Source organism: Octopus bimaculoides, chromosome 1 (genome assembly GCF_046866305.1).
Source record: "Octopus bimaculoides isolate indiv1 chromosome 1, ASM4686630v1, whole genome shotgun sequence".
In the NCBI taxonomy this organism is placed as follows: Eukaryota; Metazoa; Mollusca; class Cephalopoda; order Octopoda; family Octopodidae; genus Octopus; species Octopus bimaculoides.
The window spans coordinates 110,023,083-110,041,240 of record NC_142928.1 but is presented as its reverse complement, the minus strand read 5'-3'; the positions used below and the strand labels follow the sequence as shown (position 1 = coordinate 110,041,240).

Below are 18,158 nucleotides of genomic sequence, written 5' to 3'. Positions count from 1 at the left end.
GCTGGCTTATCGACACACGACTGTGTCCTGTTTGCCAAGGGAAGTTATCCCTCTCACCATGATCTGCAGCACGAACGGATCCGGATTTCAGGGTTATTTCCCTTCGTCGGCGTTCGATAGCTACTGACCTTGGTGAGAGAGACAAAAACCTGGCAATCTTATATCTACTTTTCCAGTGAAATTCTTCACTGATATCGAAAAGGTGAAAACAAGCAATGTTAATTCTCTAAATGAAGTATTAACAGTAACTGCACGATAAAGTGTAGTATATTGCCACTTAAGTGTGGCTGACCCCTAGGGGTGGATGTTACTGTTGCTTTTAGCCCCAGGAGGACATCTCCTCCAGCTGGCTTATCAACACACGACTGTGTCCTGTTTGCCAAGGGAAGTTATCCCTCTCACCATGATCTGCAGCACGAACGGATCCGGATTTCAGGGTTATTTCCCTTCGTCGGCGTTCGATAGCTACTGACCTTGGTGAGAGAGACAAAAACCTGGCAATCTTATATCTACTTTTCCAGTGAAATTCTTCACTGATATCGAAAAGGTGAAAACAAGCAACGTTAATTCTCTAAATGAAGTATTAACAGTAACTGCACGATAAAGTGTAGTATATTGCCACTTAAGTGTGGCTGACCCCTAGGGGTGGATGTTACTGTTGCTTTTAGCCCCAGGAGGACATCTCCTCCAGCTGGCTTATCGACACACGACTGTGTCCTGTTTGCCAAGGGAAGTTATCCCTCTCACCATGATCTGCAGCACGAACGGATCCGGATTTCAGGGTTATTTCCCTTCGTCGGCGTTCGATACCTACTGACCTTGGTGAGAGAGACAAAAACCTGGCAATCTTATATCTACTTTTCCAGTGAAATTCTTCACTGATATCGAAAAGGTGAAAACAAGCAATGTTAATTCTCTAAATGAAGTATTAACAGTAACTGCACGATAAAGTGTAGTATATTGCCACTTAAGTGTGGCTGACCCCTAGGGGTGGATGTTACTGTTGCTTTTAGCCCCAGGAGGACATCTCCTCCAGCTGGCTTATCGACACACGACTGTGTCCTGTTTGCCAAGGGAAGTTATCCCTCTCACCATGATCTGCAGCACGAACGGATCCGGATTTCAGGGTTATTTCCCTTCGTCGGCGTTCGATACCTACTGACCTTGGTGAGAGAGACAAAAACCTGGCAATCTTATATCTACTTTTCCAGTGAAATTCTTCACTGATATCGAAAAGGTGAAAACAAGCAATGTTAATTCTCTAAATGAAGTATTAACAGTAACTGCACGATAAAGTGTAGTATATTGCCACTTAAGTGTGGCTGACCCCTAGGGGTGGATGTTACTGTTGCTTTTAGCCCCAGGAGGTCATCTCCTCCAGCTGGCTTATCGACACACGACTGTGTCCTGTTTGCCAAGGGAAGTTATCCCTCTCACCATGATCTGCAGCACGAACGGATCCGGATTTCAGGGTTATTTCCCTTCGTCGGCGTTCGATACCTACTGACCTTGGTGAGAGAGACAAAAACCTGGCAATCTTATATCTACTTTTCCAGTGAAATTCTTCACTGATATCGAAAAGGTGAAAACAAGCAATGTTAATTCTCTAAATGAAGTATTAACAGTAACTGCACGATAAAGTGTAGTATATTGCCACTTAAGTGTGGCTGACCCCTAGGGGTGGATGTTACTGTTGCTTTTAGCCCCAGGAGGACATCTCCTCCAGCTGGCTTATCGACACACGACTGTGTCCTGTTTGCCAAGGGAAGTTATCCCTCTCACCATGATCTGCAGCACGAACGGATCTGGATTTCAGGGTTATTTCCCTTCGTCGGCGTTCGATAGCTACTGACCTTGGTGAGAGAGACAAAAACCTGGCAATCTTATATCTACTTTTCCAGTGAAATTCTTCACTGATATCGAAAAGGTGAAAACAAGCAACGTTAATTCTCTAAATGAAGTATTAACAGTAACTGCACGATAAAGTGTAGTATATTGCCACTTAAGTGTGGCTGACCCCTAGGGGTGGATGTTACTGTTGCTTTTAGCCCCAGGAGGACATCTCCTCCAGCTGGCTTATCGACACACGACTGTGTCCTGTTTGCCAAGGGAAGTTATCCCTCTCACCATGATCTGCAGCACGAACGGATCCGGATTTCTGGGTTATTTCCCGTTCGGGCTGCAGATCATGGTGAGAGGGATAACTTCCCTTGGCAAACAGGACACAGTCATGTGTCGATAAGCCAGCTGGAGGAGATGTCCTCCTGGGGCTAAAAGCAACAGTAACATCCACCCCTAGGGGTCAGCCACACTTAAGTGGCAATATGCTACACTTTATCGTGCAGTTACTGTTAATACTTCATTTAGAGAATTAACATTGCTTGTTTTCACCTTTTCGATATCAGTGAAGAATTTCACTGGAAAAGTAGATATAAGATTGCCAGGTTTTTGTCTCTCTCACCATGGTCAGTAGCTATCGAACGCCGACGAAGGGAAATAACCCTGAAATCCGGATCCGTTCGTGCTGCAGATCATGGTGAGAGGGATAACTTCCCTTGGCAAACAGGACACAGTCGTGTGTTGATAAGCCAGCTGGAGGAGATGTCCTCCTGGGGCTAAAAGCAACAGTAACATCCACCCCTAGGGGTCAGCCACACTTAAGTGGCAATATACTACACTTTATCGTGCAGTTACTGTTAATACTTCATTTAGAGAATTAACATTGCTTGTTTTCACCTTTTCGATATCAGTGAAGAATTTCACTGGAAAAGTAGATATAAGATTGCCAGGTTTTTGTCTCTCTCACCAAGGTCAGTAGGTATCGAACGCCGACGAAGGGAAATAACCCTGAAATCCGGATCCGTTCGTGCTGCAGATCATGGTGAGAGGGATAACTTCCCTTGGCAAACAGGACACAGTCGTGTGTCGATAAGCCAGCTGGAGGAGATGTCCTCCTGGGGCTAAAAGCAACAGTAACATCCACTCCTAGGGGTCAGCCACACTTAAGTGGCAATATACTACACTTTATCGTGCAGTTACTGTTAATACTTCATTTAGAGAATTAACATTGCTTGTTTTCACCTTTTCGATATCAGTGAAGAATTTCACTGGAAAAGTAGATATAAGATTGCCAGGTTTTTGTCTCTCTCACCAAGGTCAGTAGCTATCGAACGCCGACGAAGGGAAATAACCCTGAAATCCGGATCCGTTCGTGCTGCAGATGTTGGTGAGAGGGATAACTTCCCTTGGCAAACAGGACACAGTCGTGTGTTGATAAGCCAGCTGGAGGAAATGTCCTCCTGGGGCTAAAAGCAACAGTAACATCCACCCCTAGGGGTCAGCCACACTTAAGTGGCAATATGCTACACTTTATCGTGCAGTTACTGTTAATACTTCATTTAGAGAATTAACATTGCTTGTTTTCACCTTTTCGATATCAGTGAAGAATTTCACTGGAAAAGTAGATATAAGATTGCCAGGTTTTTGTCTCTCTCACCAAGGTCAGTAGGTATCGAACGCCGACGAAGGGAAATAACCCTGAAATCCGGATCCGTTCGTGCTGCAGATCATGGTGAGAGGGATAACTTCCCTTGGCAAACAGGACACAGTCGTGTGTCGATAAGCCAGCTGGAGGAGATGTCCTCCTGGGGCTAAAAGCAACAGTAACATCCACCCCTAGGGGTCAGCCACACTTAAGTGGCAATATACTACACTTTATCGTGCAGTTACTGTTAATACTTCATTTAGAGAATTAACATTGCTTGTTTTCACCTTTTCGATATCAGTGAAGAATTTCACTGGAAAAGTAGATATAAGATTACCAGGTTTTTGTCTCTCTCACCAAGGTCAGTAGCTATCGAACGCCGACGAAGGGAAATAACCCTGACATCCGGATCCGTTCGTGCTGCAGATCTTGGTGAGAGGGATAACTTCCCTTGGCAAACAGGACACAGTCGTGTGTTGATAAGCCAGCTGGAGGAGATGTCCTCCTGGGGCTAAAAGCAACAGTAACATCCACCCCTAGGGGTCAGCCACACTTAAGTGGCAATATACTACACTTTATATATATATATATATATATATATAAAATCTAATAAATGGAGTATCACGCATATGTTAAATGAATTCTTTTATTTCCGACATATGTTTTGAAGATTACAAATGGTTTCTTCGAAAAGAATGAGTGATGTTGATAAAGATGTAATCTTCTCTTCAGGGAAATTCATAAGAGCCGACTTAACCGTAAGACATTTTAACAGAATGTGATAACTGTGGGTAGATATAGAAGTCCTCGCTTCAGATCGAGTTGGATGGCGAACAATGGTGTGGAGTGGAGTGAAAGCATTTGAAGAGGCCAGGATGATGCAAGCAGGGCTCAAGAGACATTTAAGGAAAAAGGTGAAGACTGAGAAGGTGAATGACAAGGACCTTTTTGTGTGCACAGTCTGTGACAGACCATGTCTGTCCTTGGCTGGCCTCAAATCTCACCTGCGAACCCATGGAAAACAAACCTCACCCAGCTATTCTGATTATATGTCTGTGCACACGTTTGAATGTGGTGTGTGCCAGAGGGTTTGCAAATCCAATGGGGGTCTTAAAAGACATGTTAGGATCCACAATGAGCAGAACTTACTTGCAGGTATTGGTAGTGCAAATCAGAGGTGCAATCTGTGTGGGTGTTTTTTCAAAACACTGTCTGGTTTAAAAAGCCACATCAGACGCCATGAAAGGGCTAAGGTGTAGGTGCAGGAGGTGGTCAAACTCTGTTTAAGGAGTAGACAACCACCATATATATATGTATACATATGCATATATACATATGTATATATGCATATATACACACATGTATATATATATATATATATATATATATATATATATATATATATATATATATATATATATATATATATATACATACACATATATATATGCCTGTAAACATATATATATTGTGTATTTGTGCAGTATCTTGCAATTTACTTTGTTATATATGTGTATGTATGTGTATATATATATTTCTATACGGCAGTAGTGTGTTCCCTTATTGGGATTGTCACATTAAGTTGACAATATACTACAACTTTATCGCTCCACTACTGCTTAAATCTCTCTGAGAAATTTAGAAATATTATATTTCTAATATATATATATATATATATATATATATATATATATTTATGTTGAGAATGGAGCAACAAATACAAGAAGAAGCAATTCTGTTGGGCTAGTTAGCCGTTGTTTTATTGTGTGGAGGTTATGTAATGAGTCATTGTGGAGGTTGAGGTTATGTAGTGAGTCATTGTGAATGTTATGTAATAGTCATTTACGTACGTTTCAATCTAGCCAATGGTTTGGCAGATCTCATCAGAATGTTGAGGAGTATGTTAAGAGTTCGTGGTGCGAGGGATGTATGAGAAGTGATTGGTGGGTATATTAATGTATATGGTGGTGTAATAATAGAGATAGGTAGAGAAAGCCTTACGTTTTAGTTGAAGTTGTGTTGGTCTTCCCGTAAGGGGATGTAGGATGGGTGCTGTTTAAGTTCATTATTCCGGTTTTAATCAAATGCATCTCCACGTGATTTTATGATTGAGGGATCCGTCGTATATTTATAGCACCGGCGGTGTTAGTACAGGGAAGCAACCTTAAATTTAGGTGAAAAGGGGGCTAACTTGGTTCTTATTCGTATCTACTTATAATTAATAATACTTAGAGGGAAAGTTCTTTTATGCATATTTAGTTTAGCTTAGGAGGTGTAATGTATTATATATTTAATTATACTTAGAGAATGAGTATTTAGTAGCGTGAAGACAGATTAGACTAGATTCATATCTCCTGTTTAATAGGTCGTTCTTAGCCGTTAGGATCTCAAGGCACTCAGTTAAATAGAGCTGACAGCGCCTGTTAGTTGGGTTATAGGAATTAGCTACTTTTAGTATGTGCCACTTTAGTTTATATTCTATCTTATTGTCGTTTAGTTCCCAGATATACCTACTAAGCCCTGCTGAATTTGCCTTATTTCTGTTTTTAAAACTGGATATCTAAGACGTATTTGGTTTTTCGTGGCCCCAATGTAAGATTTAGTGTGGCTGTTTGTTTGTACGTCACATTGGTAAACTATATTATCTGTCTTGCATCTATTGGAGAAATTACATTTATTCCTGTCTCTACAGCCACATAGGTTGTAAGGGGTGTCTATGTCTGTGTGTTGTTGTGTGGTCCTATTGTTTTTTTGGTGTGCATCCCTCCTAGTAAGGGGTGTTGGATTAGGGTTAGAGTTAGTTCTATTATTTGGGAGGTTGTTGATTTGGTTGTTCGTGGTGTTTCTAGCTGTATAGAATGCGTCTAATTTCTTATTATTAATAGATGCTATTATGGTAGCTAAGTTACATGTCAGGCTGTGGCCTATTCTTAATTTGTTCTTAAATATTTCTGCGTATTTATTGTTCACATTGAGGTGTTTATCAATTATGTTCATTAGCGAGCGGACTATGTTAGATTTGAGGTTCATGTTATAGGGAATGATCAGCCAGGTCGTATCCTTATTGTTCTTGCTGCTATTATGGCCATATCTGGTATAGAACCTGCCATCATAATTGGGAAGGCTGGTGAATTTTTCTTTCCGGCTATCTAATTTATTTCTATAGTTGGGTTTATTTTTGATATGCGTTTTTTCATTTTTTTCCCTGTTAGTATTGTTAGGTATTTGTGAGCCCGATATATGGTTTCTTTTAGTCTGCTGGGTCTCCCTGTCATTTATACTAAGCTTATCGTTGTATTGCTTAATATTGGTTTTGTTCAGGTGGCTATTGCATTTCTGCTTCGTCTCGTTGTTAGCCTTAATCGTCCTTTTAATATTATTGGTATTGGTGTTTACATTGTTGTTGGTATTTTTGGTGTTATGTGGTTTGGCTTTGGGACGTATTGTATTTCTATTACATGTGATATGTTTATCTTTGTCATTCATATTGTTAGTGTGGCTTCCAGCGGTGTTTGGTATGTTAGTAGTGTGTGTGTTTCTAGCATTTGGGTTCCTTGTAGTTGGGTCTTTTTTATGGTTATTGGATTCGATGAATTTAATTTTATGGTTAAATCTTGCCTTATGTAGTGCGATGTTGTAGGTTTCTTTATGCATATTAAAAATAGCTTGGTTAGAAGAGAGGCGTGATATCCTATTACTTATACTATGTGCTAAGCCTCTCTTGAGGAAAAGTGGGTGGTTGCTGGATGCGTTTATGTATTTTAGGTTGGTATTGGGCTTTATGAATGGTTCATGTAGTCCTGTGGCTAGGTTGCAATTGGCGTCTAAATAGTTTATGGATGTGTGTTCGTTTTCTATAGAAATGGCTAGTCCAAATCTTTTGAAGAATTTATGCAAGTTTTTCTTAATGAGCTCTAGTTTCCTATTCAAGGGATTTTTAATTACAAATAGTGCGTCGTCCCTGTATAATCCACCTTCCACGTCTGGGAATTCCTCCTGTATGTAGGAGAGCAGATAAATTCCCATATATATATATATATATATATATATATATATATATATATATATATATATATATATACATATATACATATATATACATATATATATACATACACATATATATATATACACACATATATATATATACATACACATATATATACATACATGTATATTTATGCGTGTGTGTGTGTGTATATATATATAAATTGAAGTTGGCCGACCGTTGTATTCTTTCTTGTCTTGAGGTTCACGGCCAAACAGCTGGGTGGATTCGCGTGAAAAATGGCACACATGTGGAGACGGGTGCATAGACTGGAATGCAGTTTGTATTTTTTTCCTAGCTGCCATAGTTACCGAGAAAATCGACTAAAAAATTTTCTAATGGAATTCCCCTGTTTGTTCCGCCATTAAAACAACCACTTACTCACACAGCCGGCATATACCATTTTGCTAGCAACAAGGAGAGTACAGGATGACAGTCAGCCAAAACTTTCGCTATGCTGTCTCTCTTCTTTCACCTCTTTGTGGGGTTAATAATCTTAATCTTTAGTTACAGTTTCTCATTCAAACTACATAATAAGGCTGAATTGTTGGATTAAGACAGTAGGGTGTTTTGAGGAAGATTTGGCTGCTATTTTTATTATGACTAGCTATCATGTAGAGGTCTGAACTTAATTTTCATTCACATATTTGCATTTCAAAAATTTAACATAATCTTTTCCATAACTATTGTAAAAATTTTATACGATGACCTCACATTTTCTATGTATGTGTGTGTACCTTAAAAGACGTCAATCATCATGACACACACCTTCACTCACTAACTCTATCTCTCTTTATCTCTCACATACACACGCGCACACACATACACACGTCCATTTCATATATCTTCTTTCAATTTGTGCTCTCTGCAAATAGAATTTTTATGGATACAACTGCTTACAAAAATAGGGATTAATGTATAATTTCTTTCTATGTTCATATTTAAATTAATGTTTTAATGATTAGACAGAGGTCCAATAGAATAGCTCGCAGAAACAGACTATGCACAGATTCATTCTTCACAACTCCTGAAGTTGTTTTCTGACAGGGGTGGGGAGTCAGGAAATTTTCATACAGCTGGAGGCTCCAATCGAAACAGGGGACCCGAAATGATAAGGTTGAGAAACGCTGTTATAGATTATGCCTAACCGAAAACGATCACAGCCACATCATTCAAACAGACTGAGTGAAACCAGGCTTAGCTGCTAGTATATATATACCATGATAGATTGCTGACCGCAACATTCAAATTCTTTTTTCTCCGTGTTTTTCTCCGTATTCTTTCTGTTGAAGAGCGTAGCTCAAAACGTTAAAAACTTTCCCTATTCCCGAGCGTTAAACTAATACATCCTTTTGTTGTTTACACCACCTGTCCTCGTCTGTTGTTTTTTTGTAAATTCTCCCATATATATGTATATATATATACATACAATATATACACATGTATATTTATATGCATGTATATATTTATATACATGTATATTTATATGGATGTATATATATATATATATATATATATATATATATATATATATATATATATGTGTGTGTATATGTGTATATATATATATATATATATATATATATATATATATATAGATATATATATATAGATAGATATATATAGATATATATATATATATAGATATATATAGATATATATATATATATAGATATATATATATATATATATATATATATATATATATATATATATATATATATATATATATATATACATGTATCTATCTTATATATTAAAAGGCAAGTTGTCTGTCTGTGTGTTGTGTAAACCACTTCTACTCCTACAATTTTCAACCAAATTTCACCAAATTTGACATGTGTGCTCTCTTTGACTTAGGATGCTTTTTCTTATAATTTTTTCCTCGAAATTCTGCGCCTCCAGCATAAATAGACTACCCTCAACTCGCCTAGGATTTGAACCTACCACGTCTATGCAACGGTATGTGTTTGACCTTATATATTAAACGGCAAGTTGTCTGTCTGTGCTATGTGAACCACTTCTACTCCTACAATTTTCAACCCAATTTCACCAAATTTGACATGTGTGCTCTCTTTGACTTAGGATACTTTTCCTTATAATTTTTTCCTCAAAATTCTGCACCCCAACGTAAATAGACTACTCTCAATTTGCCTAAGATTTGGCTCGAGCCAGCAAAAAACATAGCACACACCCAGCTGGAAAAATCATTACTTTACTTTGTCAGCTGTGGTGAGTTCTTATCGACTGCTTGCACAGTACTGCCAGGAGTATTCATTTGCGAGTTACAATTTGCCTCTGTTTAGATGTGAACGCTCTTTTTCATATGATTATTCCAACTTAAACTAGCCACTTCAAAACTCTTACCCATAATTAAAAATCCTTAATTCGGTCTGTTTGATTAACATTTTTGCCAACTACATTTTACAAATTTTCCATCATGCCTTGACGCAAAAGATCCAATATTGGCAGGCAAACAAATGCTGCAAAGAAAAGTAAACGTATGTGTGCAAATGAATCTGCCAAGGACGCCGCCAGGAGGGACTCTCTCAATGCACTTAAGATGGTTTCAGTGTGAAGAAGGGAAAGTGAAGAGCAGCATTGTGATTGGTTAGCACGTATTGCTGCACAACAAGCCACCCAGGGCAACGAGCAACATTCAGCACGCTGAACAAGAAATGTTTCCTCTACTGCTGCTGCACGAGCTTCAGAGACTGCAGCACAACACACAGATTGACTTAGGACAGCATTCAACTACGATCCTACAATTGACTACAGTAATCACCCTGATGTTCAAATAGGCTGCATATTCACAATCTGCCAATGCTGTGGAGCTAAAAAGTGGCCTGGAGAAACTCCCGGCATGTGCTGCTCCAATGGTAAGATTACAGTACCTCTTCTGCAAGATCCTCTACCCCTTTTGACAGGAGTGTCTCCTTATTCTCATGACTTTCTCAAGCAGATATGTGCCTACAATTGCGTGTTCCAAATGACTTCCTTCGGTTCCAACATCATGCCTTCCTGTAAAGTGCAGGGGCAGATTTACCATAGAATTGGTTCCCTGCAGCCGCATGATGCTGCTTCGCCTCAGTTTCTTTAGTTCTACTTTGTGGGAGACTATGCTGACCAGGCAAACAAACCGCCCCAGGCAACATCGGGTACGTCTGCTAGTATATATAAAGCTGAGAATGTGTGCATCACTAAAACTTGAGAATTACCCAACTGATTTCATTCAAATTTTACACATGCCTTACTTAGGGTCTATGCAGTGTCATGGGTTAAAAAATTTTTCAACCTCTTGCCTAATGTGAGCCCAGAGCAATCTCTTATCTCTTACACTATTTCAGTATTACGTGTGAAAAGTGAAACAATACTAATTGGACACAAAATGTGTGTCGTTAGCCAGCTGGAAGAGATGTCATCCTGGGGCTATAAACGTCAGTAGCATTGTCCTTTATAGAACGCCACACTTGGTTGGCAATTATATGTTTTGATTCCGTATTGCTACTGTTTATATCTCGCTCAGAGATTTAATACAGCTTATTTCTCCTTTTTCAAGATCAGTGACAGTTTGTCGCTGGAAAAAGCATATAGTATTTTGCGAGTGGAATGAGTTTTCATCACTAGCTGGTGATCATCTCCGCATTTTTGATTGCCGTGATATGTGAGTTTGTTTTTGGAATGTTTTATGCTATTTTACAAATTGCTGAATTGAGTTATTGTTGAATTTGAACTGTTGTTGCCTTGTTAACTGTAATTTTCGCCCTGCGAGACGAAAATAGTGTTTAAAAAATATTTTATTGGTTGAAAAACTTCTGTGAAAAATTAATTTTTGCCCTGTTCTGGGCGTTGTTTTTGTTTTTGCCATTATGGCAAATACTGAAAATATGAATTTCAATTTGGATTCTCGAAAGGACTTCCCTGCTATGGGAAAAGAAAGTGATGCATCTAAGGATAACAAGGAAAAAAACAGTTTTTCTGTCGCGGTCAGTGGCAAGGAAATAGAAATGACTTTTAAAATGGAACAACTGTTCAGTTACCGCAATATGGTGAAGCAGGTCGACGGCAAAACCAAATTAATTCCGCTGCCAGAAATGGTGGTGGAAATAAATGCCAGAACTGCAGTATATAAAATTTATAGTATAAAGGAAAAAAAAAATTACAGAAGCGAAGAATGAGGTAGTGGAGAGCTGCTTGGCACCTATCTGGAACAAAATATGCTACATTGGCTGAGGAATATGTAGTGCAACTGTGGAAGCACAGTTCCAGTTGGCCAATGTAGCAAAAGAAATAGTTACCAGAACACTGAAAAATAAGGAGATAATGCTGCTACCCACCTATCTGGGCCGCAGAATGGCCAAAATTGTAGGGGGGGAAATACCTGTAGGTTACGAACTGTTGTGGGTAGCACCGGCAATTATATTCAACTAGGAGAATGAGGTAGACATCTTGCAGATGTTGAGAAAGGACACCCAAAATTGGAAAGGCCAGACGCTGCAGATGGTGGTACAAGCCTCCAATGAAACTTTAGAGAAGTTGCCCGATAGGATTTTTGTAGAGGAGGGGCACACGATACGTGTGTTGGTGGAAGGACGTAGGCCCAGGTGCTTCAAATGTGGGTAGAAGGGCCACATTCATTCCACCTGCACCAAGACGGCGAAGAAAAATGAGAGTGAAGCCCCTCCCCAAAGCAAGGCAAAAGATATGCCAGAGAAAACAAAAAAAAAGATAAAATAGAAAAATCCGAAACAGAAAATAAGGAAATGACGGAAAAGACTGTAGAAGAAGCAAGAAGGCAAAAGAGCGATAACAAGGAAAGCAGTGAGATGGAGTTCACGCAAGTGATGCACATGAGGAAGAAGTCCAGTTCCATCGACTCACCTCCCCAAACAAAAAAAAAAAACAACAATGCAAACAGACAACATGAAAAATTCCCCAATCCTACCCCTTTGGCACTGTGTTCGTGGGGACAAAATTTACCAAATCCTACCCCATAAACCCAGAAAGGAAAAAAAAAGACAAATATATTTCTTTTGACTCAAAAAACGAAAGAATATTTAAGCAGAATGTCAGACAATAAGTCTGACGTTCGCTATGCAAAGGTGTGCAATGATGGGTGGATGGACAGAACTCTGCAAGAACACCTGAAAAAAAAAGGATGTGAATGATATCATCCAAGACATAGCAGATGGGAAATTAATAATTACTCCGGCAGCCACACCAACCCAGAGCATGGTGGCAATGCCGGTAAAAAGCCCAGCGGCTATGTCTACTAAGGAGAGAGAGGGAGAGGCAGTCAGACAGAAACTGCCATGCACCCTGTCGCAACCATAAGTAGAAAGTTTAATTTTTCTTTCATCGATGATTAAGTTAGGCTGTATAAATGTGTGTGGACTGGGGTCGAAATGGAAACAAGCTTGTTTCCTGAACGACCTCAGGGCACACAGTATAGATGTAGCCATTGTAACCGAGTCCAAGATGAGCGAACCTCAAGTATTCTCACCTCTCTCAACGGTTACAAGAAATTTATTTCTCCTAGCCAAGGAAGAGGGAGGGGCGTGGTAGTCCTTATTAGGAAGAACTTGGACTTACAGGTAAGTAATGTCTTTTTGGACCCAGAAGGTAGGCTGGTCGTCCTAGATGTAACGTATGTGAGTAAGCAATCCTTCAGGTTTGTAGTTGTCTATGCTCCTAACGAGCATAGGCAGTCAGGTTTTTTCTGAGACCTGGAGCACTACCTAGTGACGTCAAAAACTGTAGTTTTATCAGAGGACTTTAACACTATCCTCAATGCACGAGTGGATAGAGTTGGCTCAACTGATAGGAAGGGAAATCCTAGCCTCAAGGGTCTACTAGAGAGCTTTAATCTGGTAGACCATTACTGACTGGATGAGCCGAGCGTTCCACAGTGGACCTGGAGTAACAACAACGGCTTGTGCAGATAGTACTTAGATAGGGTATTCGTTAGGCAACGAGATAGGAATATTTTTAGTTGTCCACATTTTTTTGTTGTACCTTACACGGATCACAAATTTGTGACGTGTGAGGTGCATCTAGATAAATGTCATAGACAGGATCCCTGGTACTGGAAGATGAACAAGTCTATTTTGACTTGTGAAGCCTTTCGTACCCGGATTAAGGAATTAGTACAGAGGGCATTATGTGGCACCATCATTAATAATAGATGGTGGCACACCCTCAAAAGAGCCATCCATTCAGAGTTCATTAGATTTAGCAAACAGCTAAGTTTAGATAGGACTAGAAAAGAGGGCGAACTAGTTAAAAACCTAGACGAGGCTGTGGAGTCTGGCTCTACACCTGGAGTGCTGGTGGCGAGAGCGGTATTGCACCATCACCTCAATGCCAAGCATGAACGTTGCAGAGTCAGAGCTAAGCTACGTGTAGGGAAACAAGAAGGTATCAATGTTGCCAGATGGGCACGCCGAGTGAGTGTCAGAGAAGTAAAAATGCCTCCATTAAGTCTTTAACTGACAAACAGCGGCGCTAGATCTATGGACAGGAGGAAATGCAGAAGGTCTTCTACCAGCATTTCGCACAGTTGTTCGGGGGGGAGTGGTCCACTTTAGCATGGGGAAGCTTTAAAGGACTTCCTAGCCAGTGGACTGCAACTCTCGGCAAGTGAGGTGGGGCATTGTGAAGGACTGATCTCTCCCGCAGAGGTAAAAGAGTTGTTGGCCGAGTGTGCCAGGGAAAAGTCGCCAGAGCTGGATGGTCTGCTCTATGAGTTTTACCGTAGCATGCCAGACTTGTTCGGGGATATACTGGCCAGCGTCTATACAAACTGGCAACAGAATGGGAGAATTCACAGTGTTGTGAGCTGGGGAGTGGTGACGCTGGTCCAGAAAGACCCGAGCAAGGGGGATAATATAAGTAACTACCAGCCCATAACTCTACTTAATGTAGAGTTAAAGATTTTGGCCAAGGTACTAGTGAAAAGGTTGACGGCTGCCGTGGAGAAACTTGTCGGGAAAGCACAGACATGTGCAATACCCGGCAGGTCAATCCAGGACAATCTTCACCTTAACCGCTACACCTTAGACAGGGTGGATAAATTAGCCAGCAAAAGTGGGGCAATGGTCCATTTAGACAAAAGTAAAGCATTTGAGAGGGTCGACCATCAGTACCTGGTGGCGGTCATCAAAGCGGCTGGGCTGGACCCGGTCTTCCACAGATGGATCTCCGCTATGTACAGCGGCATCAAGTCCACAGTCCAGATAAACGGTTACACTCAGTTCGTCAAGGGTGTTCCTTGTCTCCGCTTCTGTATGTGTTAGCTCTTGAGCCATTGCTGCGGAAGTTGGAGAGGTTGGGAGGTAACCCTGATGAAATCGGAGGCGATAAATCTGTTTCTGCTTATGTGGACGACGTCACCTTCACCGTCTCCAACGAAGCACAGGTACCTCGTGTAGAAGATGCTATCAGAGGATACGAGGCGGTGGCAGGAGCAAAAATTAACAAGGACAAGTCAATCGGCTTGCACCTCAGCACCTGGAGGAGCAAGTCGATATCGGCCAGTGTCATGGGGCACTGGACCGATGGTCCTGTTAAGTTGCTTAGAGTTTGGTTTGGACCAGACTCCCAGACGGAGAATTGGAGTGAGGTGGCAGGCAAGGTGGAGGCACTAGTCCAGAAGACCTCTGTTGTGGGTAGATGCAGCAATTATATTCATTGAGGAGAATGAGGTAGACATCTTGCAGATGTTGAGAAAGGACACCATCTGTAATCACCTACCACCTGACTGTTGTCCCTTGCTCCGATTCATGGATAAACAAGTTGGAACGACTTCTTTTCTACTTTTTGTGGAAGGGAGGAAAGCCATTTGTAAGGCGCTCTGTTTGCTGTCAGGAACCATTAAAGGGTGGGTTAGGGATGCCTTGGTTAATGATGTGCAGACATGCGTTGTGGCTGAGACATTTCTGACACCACCTGGAACGTGATAAGGTGTGGAGCCCGCTAGTGGAGGGTTTCTTCATAGTGACCAACCACTATGGTAAGATTTAAGCCTGGTTTCATAAAAAGATGAAACCTGACTGAATGGCAAAAGGCGGGCAAAGCCGGCAGCAGGAATATCACCTCAGTGTTCTATAGGGGACTGGTGGAGTTTAGAAACGATGACGTCTTAGGAGCGGCTCTGGGGTTTAACGAGAACCAACTCGCCAACCTGTTTAGTAGGACTGTTAGACTGGGGTATTTGGATAATTACCAAAATTACAAAAATGCCTAGCCTGGCAGTGCTACAGGAATGCTCTACCTGTTCTCAAAAAGTTATCCAGGCACGGAGTTTCAGTGCCACCGACTTGTCCAAGATGTGGGCTGGACGATGAAACCATCCAGCACACTTTTGTACAATGTCGGGAGCTGTCAAGCTTGATGGTTTTCGTGGAACACTTGTTACCACATCTGGAAAGAGTACGGCTATTGGCTGGATCCATAATAAAGATGGTACCGCCAGCCAGACTCTCAAAGGAAAGTGAGGTATGTTTTCTCTGTACAGTTGCAGTACTGAAAGAGTGCATATGGAGAACAAGAATGGAAGGTGTCATGACAGGATCCTTCATCTCTGGCCCAGGTTTGCTAAATTACTTCAGATACCATCTGAAGAGCAAGATGGGGCTGGAGTGGAAAACCCTGTCGCGTAGGGTATATGAGCAAAGATGGAAGGATATGATGAGAAAGGTGGGTGTGAGTAACCCAGCTTAATCATTGATGAAAGGAAAATAGATAGTCACTGGGCCTTACAGGCTGCCAGGTGAATCTGCCTGATTTCATTTTTAATTTAGGTAAAAAAAAAAGGTGGTGTCAAAAAGGAAAAAACAAAGTCAGTTAATTGTACATAAATGAATGTCATTTGTAAATATACTCATCCGAATTCAGATATCATTTTTGTGTGTTTGTAATGTCCTGTAATGTCCCCCTCTGTGTCTGATTGTATAATCATAATAAAAATATTAATCACTAACTGGTGATTAACACACACTGAGGACGGGTGACCACTTAGAAACTCGAGTCCGTGTGTATCACTTTAGGCTAGAGATGGGAGTGATAACCTCCCCTCGCAAATACTAATCGGACACAGAATGTGTGTCGTTAGCCAGCTGGAAGAAATGTCTTCCTGGGGCTATAAATGTCAGTAGCACTATCCTTTATAGGACGCCACCCTTGGTTAGCAGTTATATGTTACGATTCCGTATTGCTACTATTTATATCTCACTCAGAGATTTAATATAGCTTTATATATATATATATATATATATATATATATATCTTGCTAACCAATCACATAGTTCCGGGTTCATTTCCACTGCGTGGCACCTTAGGCAAGTGTCTTCTACTATAGCCTCGGGCCGACCAAAGCTTTGTGAGTAGATTTGGTAGACGGAAACTGAAAGAAGCTCGTCGTATATATGTATATATATGTATGTGTGTATATGTTTGTCCCCCCAGCATCGTTTGACAACCGATGATGGTGTGTTTACGTCCCCATAATCTAGCGGTTCGGCAAAAAAAAACGATAGAATAAGTACTAGGCTTCCAAAGAATAAGTCCTGGGGTCGATTTGCTCGACTAAAAGGCGGTGCTCCAGCATGGCCGCAGTCAAATGATTGAAACAAGAGAAAGAGTAAAAAGAGAGAGTATATATACCATACATTATTTACTATTTATTACATGTGTGTGTGTGTGTGTGTGTATGTGTATACATACATATATGTATGTATATGTGTAAAGCTAAGTATCGTTAGGAGGAAATTCGATTAAGTGAGGTATCACAACAATCACTCTAAAATGTCTGACAAAAGAATAAAATCACACATTACTAACTTTAAAAAAAAGTCGTCGGCGACGCATGAATGTAATCGAAGATACACTTTGAACAAAAGCAAGATGGTCACAGAATGTCTCTACTCATAGGACTGTTGAACCAGGGATAAGGTGGATGTAAACAACAAATAACTTTAAAGGCAATATTACTTACCGTATATGATTCTGCGTGCTATATAAATATTCCATGTTATTATTATTCCCCTCAGTTTAAAAATATTAAAGAGAATTTATGATGCTTTCATAATTTATCAAGATTTTCACTGCTTATTTTGGGGACTGGAGAGAGTTGGTAAGATGTTTACTAAGTATTCTGTTAGGTAAACTCGTCATTTCACAAGTCATGTTTTTTCCACCTTATTTCGATATCATCGTATCCCTTTTTCATAATCTCAAACTTAATACATGAAAGGGTTAGAACGTGTATGTATGTGTGTGTGCGTGCGTGTGCATAAACACACGAGCGTGCGTGTATTTATGTGCGCGCGCGCGCATGTTTATGTGCGTGCGCGTGCGTGTGTGAACGCGGATGTAATTTTAGCATTAAACTATATTAACAAATATGTGTAAAAGCTAACACAGACACACACACTTCCACTCAACGTGTGTGTTACCACCACTAATATAAATATAGAATATTCTGCTTTATAAATAAAGTTCTATTTCTCCAGTTTGTAAAACTTAACTTATATCGCTATAGGTGAGAGAGAAAGTGGATTTTAGCATTCTGTCGATTAGTCTTGGATAACTGGTTCTGTTGTAAATCTGCATCATAATAAAGCAGTT

The 18,158-nt window shown here is 40.3% G+C and overlaps 1 protein-coding gene across 1 annotated transcript in view; it reads right to left on the bottom strand.

The window, feature by feature from the left end:
• LOC106868482 (monocyte to macrophage differentiation factor 2) overlaps positions 1 to 17,953 on the bottom strand; it is a 109,594-nt gene extending 91,641 nt beyond the window's left edge. Inside the window, exon 1 of the mRNA XM_014913771.3 lies at positions 17,527 to 17,953. Within this exon, the coding sequence (XP_014769257.1) occupies positions 17,527 to 17,561 (35 nt within the window). The 5' untranslated portion in view covers positions 17,562 to 17,953. The remainder of the gene's footprint in view (positions 1 to 17,526) is intronic.
• Between the last annotated feature and the right edge of the window lie 205 nt (positions 17,954 to 18,158).